We start from the raw sequence: 6000 nt of genomic DNA, 5'->3' as shown, positions 1-6000 counted from the left end.
CCAATGCAGAGCCGGGCGCCCCAACTTCAGAGGGCAAAGGCCTTTCCATGGCACATCTCCAGGGAGTTTGCCCAGAGCCAGTCTCAGCTGGTGTGGCTAATCCTAACCTCCACCTTGTCTGCCAGGCGGTGACACTTCTCCATACCATCCACGTCCCCCCAGCCCATCCCCCCAACACTGCTGTGTCGCAGTGTATTAACGGACTGCACTTGTGCGGCTTGTCTGGGGCAGGGGCCTAACGGTTTGTTTCACTAACACTGCTGTCTCTGCCAGAGTTGTCGTCACAGCAGAACAGCGTCGTGGAGCCTCCTGGCAAAGCGATTCATTCAGTGGGCTTGTGCCTGCGCTTTTGTTCCCCAGATTACAAGTGACAGTTACAGGCAGAAGACCCTTCCCGAGGATGATTCCATTTAAGTAACCCCTTGCCCTGGTGGGAGCTGGTATCCGGTTAGGGCTCTTGCCCCTCCCTCTACAGGAGGCTATGGGGCCAAAGGCCTGACCCCCAGGAGCTCACAGCTTGGTGGAAGAGGGCAGCACACACCCTGATACACCCACCGCTGATCTGCAGTTCGCCTGTGTTCCCGCTCTGTTCTGTGTGTGTGTGTGTGTGTGTGTGTGTGTGTCGACCTTGGCCATCTTGGGCCCAGATGTGCCTACAGCATTGCCAACATCTGGGTGGAAGGAGAAAAGTCAGCCAGCCATCGGGATGCATTTGTTTCTGGTTGACGGCAGGATGGCTCCCATCTGGGCATCTAGGAAACATCCAGACGGACAGCCCGAGTAATCTGTATACCCACATATTTGATCCTGCCACCTGTGACAATGTGAGGTGACAGAGCCTGGACCAACAAACTCCATCCCTCCAGCCAAGCCAGGCCTGTTCTGACCTTGCAGACAGAAAAGAGGGAAGCCCAGAACCCGGACACTGGGTACAGGGATGGGAGGTAGGGGTGTGTGTGTGTGTGTGTGTGTGTGTGTGGGCAGGGGGTTGGGAGAGGAGGGTTGTGCGTGCATTTGTGTGTTGGGGTAAGGGGCTGGCGGCTAGAGAAACCCTGATCTAGAAAATGAAGTCTCTGGACTTCACGGTTCTGCTCGAGTCTGGGGCTGGAGGTGTGGCCCGGGGCGGGAGCTTTGGGCTGGGGCACGGTCTTCCCTGGCTCTTCCTGATTCACTAAGGTTCAGCAACCAGTGTCCCTCCCAGCAAAACAAAACCTCCCGAGATCGCTGGTTCCGCAGTGCCCTCTAGTGGGCAAGCAGAATATGTCTGGAGAGAAAGCCTTCGCTACACGTGGTCACAAGTCACACGTGTGGATCCTTCAGGCATTTTAGAATCGAGGTGCAAGTTCCTCCACGTGCTTCCACGCCCTTTGGAAGACAAGGTTCTACATGAACAGTTGGCTGTTTGTATAGAGGAGTGGGAGAACGGTAGAAGTCTGTAAAGAGAGAGCAAGGGACTGAGGACTGGGGCACCCGTGTTTTAGGGCATTGTGGACAGAGACTGGGCGAAATGTAAAACAATGGTGATGTTTGTGTGTGTGTGTGTGTGTGTGTGTGTGTGTGTGTGTGTGTGTGTGTGAAGTCCTGTGCTAAACAGACTCTGCCCTGCCAACTCCCCCGTGACTTTGCTATATCCTCTTTAGATACCCCAGCCCATCAGGACCTCTTAGCTTACCTCTCTCTACCCTCCATAGAGTGACAGTTGTATTTTGTTCCTGTTCTTGTTTTTGTTTTTGTTTTTGCTTTTCCAAGCCTTCCCAAGTCTGATTACGAGGGGAAAACACAGACTCAACAGGAGGAAATGGGTTCCAAGAATGTTGCCAGTTAAGCTGGTGACAACTTCTCTTGGTCTGAGTTCTTCCACGTGAGTTGGGTGCCTATCCCAGGCTTGTTGAAAATTAAACACGATCATGCACAAGTGCCCCAACATAAGGCCTCCCAGATATGCTGGCTCCCAGCCCCAGGAGAGGCTCCTTGAGCCCAGTTCTCTGTCTTCCTGCCCTCCACACGGCACGTGGTTGCCTCCTTCACCACAGAGCTGACAGCTGGGTCCCACTCTTCCTCTTGTATTCTTCCTCCAGCTCCTCCCACATCTTGGATATGACATCCTGTGTCCCGTCTTTTCTCTGTCTCAGTCCTCACTGTGCATTGCACCCTCTGCCCCAAGATGCACTTCAACATCCTCATCCACCATCCCCTTTTCTTGCTGCTTCTTTTTGAAAAGAACTTCTCCCACCGACTTTGTTTCATTGTCATCCGCAAGATGACTCCAAGGGTCCTCTCTGCTCGTCCTCTGCACTCCCCTCACTGGCTGCATCCCAGCCGCCCTCCCCCCCTTTTTTTTTTAATACATATTTATATCATAATTGGGATCAAACTGCACTTACTGTTTTCTAACCTGCCTTTTGCACTTAATGCTATACTAAGATCATTTTCCCACCATTAAATACTCTTCTGTAATGTGATTATTTATTTATTTATTTATTTATTTATTTATTTATGGCTGTGTTGGGTCTTCGTTTCTGTGCGAGGGCTTTCTCTAGTTGTGGCAAGTGGGGGCCACTCTTCATCACGGTGCGCAGGCCTCTCACTATCGCGGCCTCTCTTGTTGCGGAGCACAGGCTCCAGATGCGCAGGCTCAGTAGTTGTGGCTCACGGGCCCAGCTGATCCGTGGCATGTGGGATCTTCCCAGACCAGGGCTCGAACCCGTGTCCCCTGCATTAGCAGGCAGGTTCTCAACCACTGCCCCACCAGGGAAGCCCCGCCCTCCCCCTTTGATGCCCAGCCCTTTACAACGGGTGTCACCATCATGGTTGTCACCAGCTTCTTTACCTGTTCTATGCCAAGTACTTCCAACCCACAGAAAAGAAAGGTACAATCTACAATCCCATTGAAAAGTGCCTGATTCCAACCCCCTGAAGGCAGTTTTGGGGAGGAGAGTTTAGGCTGTCACAGAAGAGATGGAACCCAGCAAGACCAGCTGCAAGGCAGAGGATGCCCGGGAACAGTGGGGTCACCAGGGGTTTGTAGTGTGGGGCAGAGAGAAAACGCCCAGCTCGGATCCGACAGGTGAGGCTACCCCTCCTGCGCCTGCCTGCCACCTAGGACCTCTCCTCCCCCAAGAGTCTCCTAGGGGGGCTTTTGTATTTTCTGTCCTTGCCATCCACTCCTACCCGGACAGTGACAGATGCAGACAGAGGCTGGAACACAGACCAGAGGGAGCTACGGTGCAGAGAGAAGATGCAGAGACTCAGATGCCTGGAGCAATAAAGAGCCACCCAGGGATGGAGGATGAACGTCCTGGGCACTAATGGTGGTATATAATTTCACCCTCAGCAACTGTGATCAGGGAGGACGGGGCACCGGGCCCATACTCCAGATGAAGAAACAGGCTCAGAGAGGTTGCCAGGGCCACGTCACTGGGGCATGGCTGAACTGAGCGTCAAGTCACAACCTGCTAGATTCCTGGGCACAAGGCCTTTCTGTGACCCCCATGGAGAGACACACACAGAGACGCTGTCTCCATACTGCTTCTCTAATGACTCAGTGTGTGCAGAGAAGGGAAAACTGTGATGCAGAGCAAGGGAGGGACACACACAGCGGGGAGACACAGGGAGAAAGGCAGGCAGAGATAAATAGGGAGAAAAGGGACACAGATAAATAGGGAGATGGGAAGACAATGACATAAGGAGAAGGGAAAATTAGCTGCTTATCTCTCCCTATGGGAATGGATTTGGGATAAAATACACATTCCGGGTCTCACCCCCTGATCTTCAGAATCAGAATTTCTGGGAGTGGGACCCAGGAATCTACATTTAAAGAAAGCTCCTCTGAGTAGCAAAGTGTGCTTTGAAATGCATCAGATAAATGGGATAGATTTGTGGATGGCTAGACGGAGGGATAGATGGAAAACACACAGTAAAGCAAATACAGCAAAATGTTAACCGAGGAATCTAGAAAGTGGGTAACACTGTCCACTGCACAATTGTTTTAACTTTCTGTATGTTTGAAATTTTTCATAATAACATGCTGAGTGTGTGGAAGTTCCTGAATGATCGTGATGATTAGGCAGGTCTGGGACCACTGTAGTAGGAAGGGAAGGCATCCTCAGAGGACTTCTAGAGAAGCTGTTGCCCTGAGAAGGCCCCCTGCACTCCCCAACCATGTCCCCTCCATCCCCCGCCCCCAGTCTGACCAGTCCCACAGCAATCTCAGAACTCACAGCAGCACCGCACAAGGCCCTGCCCTTCTCCCTGGGCTCTGAAGGAAGTCCATCTGTCCCCTAGGGCCTCCTGTTCTGCACGTTAAGGAGGATTTTCTGGGTCGTCTGAGGCTGGTCTCTGCAGGGCCCTGGTAGCAATCCGATCCGGCTGGCGGGCAGTGCGGGTTTGGGCAGAGCTTGGAGAGGCGGGGCTAGAAGTTCCCTTGGAAAAACTTGAAGCTGAACTGCTTACAATGGCCCTTGAGCACCTTGTCCAGAGCTGGGAAGCCACAGAAGAAGACCTGCTCCTTGCCCTTCTTCTCAGTGGCTAACTTCTGGAACACCTGGACTGCACAGGGTTGGGGGAGAGCAGAGGGAGAAGAGGGGGGACCGTGGACCTGCCTAGTGACACACCCAGTGGAGCCGAAGACATGATGGGCCAGGATGGCTGTCCTCCCCATGAGGAGCCCCAGGGCACAGCTGCTTGGCTTCAGCCATTAGTTTAGGGGCCATTTGCTCAGTGAGTAACCTGACTCCAACCCTAGGGAGGGGCTGGACCAGAAAGAAATAAGACCCAGGCCCTCGGTTCAAGGAGCTGCATCCATGGGGGAGATGTGCACTAAACCAGCTGCAGTGCTGTAGGGCGATGGCACTGACCTCCAAAGCCCCAACCTCATGCTAGCCCACAGGCCTCCATCAAAATGCCGCTTTCCTGAAGTCAGGCTTTCTCCCCCAGCGAGGACCCTTTTCCACCCCAAGTTCTGCTTAAGAATTGCCTTTGCCTAAAGTTCTCTTGGTGCCGAAGCCCCACTGGCATCCCGTTCCCCCCAGGCTCTCACTATCTAAACATGGATCATCTATAGCAGTTTGAAAAGCAATACCTTCTGGTCACTTCAGGCAAACTCTGCACCCCAACTGTTAAGTGCTCAGGGAGGAAAAATAATAATAAAACCAATCTGAGGAATAAAATAGAAAGACTGCAAACTATTCTGTGGCTCTGGGCCTCAGTTTCCCTGTTTGTACCAGGAAGGGATAAGACTTGATGCCTCCTCGGGGCTCTGTCCACTGGGGCCTTCAGACTCTGGTTTGTAGGGGGTCAGGGCTGGGAGAGGCCTTGGAGGTTATATGGGCGAACTTCCTCTGTGATCAGATGGGGAAATGGAGGCTAGGGGTGGAACAAAGGGAGCTAGTGATGGAGCCAGAATGTAGGTCCCTGGCCTCCCGTTCCAGCCCTGAGATCCTGGCTGGACTCGGATGCTGGCCTCAAGCTTTGCCCCTGCTTGTTTGGCCCTAATCTCCCCAGTCACTGCTTCAGGCTCTCAAACCCACTAGTCCCTGCAGGCTTCAGGGCTCCAGGTGGCCTTTACCTTGTTCAATCTGGCCGCCCAGGCTGGCTGCGTGTCTGGAGGCCCATGATGGAATCCTTCTTCTCCTTCTTGGCCTGGAGGTCGAGGGCCATCTGCAAACCAATGGCCTTCATGTCATTCTTGCCCAGCACGGAGGTCATATACATGCACAGCTCCAGGAAACGGCCTACGTTGGGGAGGAGAGGGCAGGGTTGAGAGGCCAGCACCCATGATGGGGACAGGGCAGGATGCCAGCCACCTTGTCCTGTGACTTGAAGGGGGACTCACACTGTCAGCCAACCGTATTCACCCAGTACCTCCATTTGACCGGTGCTGTAGAGAGGAAAGATGGCTATCTTGAGCTGCTCGAGCTGGGTAGGCCCTGTGCACGGCATAGACGAGCTATCGTATAGCCATTGTGTAATGTAAGTCTCACAACCACCCCAGGACCTGGA

General features: G+C 53.3%; 1 protein-coding gene across 1 annotated transcript in view; it reads right to left on the bottom strand.

Moving 5' to 3' along the window:
* Positions 1–4411: 4411 nt before the first annotated feature.
* Positions 4412–6000, bottom strand: part of LOC307050131 (NADPH oxidase 5-like) — a gene marked incomplete at both ends in the record, with an annotated part of 113603 nt that continues 112014 nt past the window's right edge. Inside the window, 3 exon segments of the mRNA XM_079699947.1 lie at positions 4412–4543; positions 5567–5574; positions 5577–5732. Of these exon segments, the coding sequence (XP_079556073.1) occupies positions 4412–4543; positions 5567–5574; positions 5577–5732 (296 nt within the window).

Source organism: Hyperoodon ampullatus (genome assembly GCF_949752795.1).
Source record: "Hyperoodon ampullatus genome assembly, chromosome: 3".
Classification (NCBI taxonomy): domain Eukaryota; kingdom Metazoa; phylum Chordata; class Mammalia; order Artiodactyla; family Ziphiidae; genus Hyperoodon; species Hyperoodon ampullatus.
The sequence above is the reverse complement of the archived record's forward strand: the minus strand, read 5'-3'. Positions and strand labels throughout refer to the sequence as shown.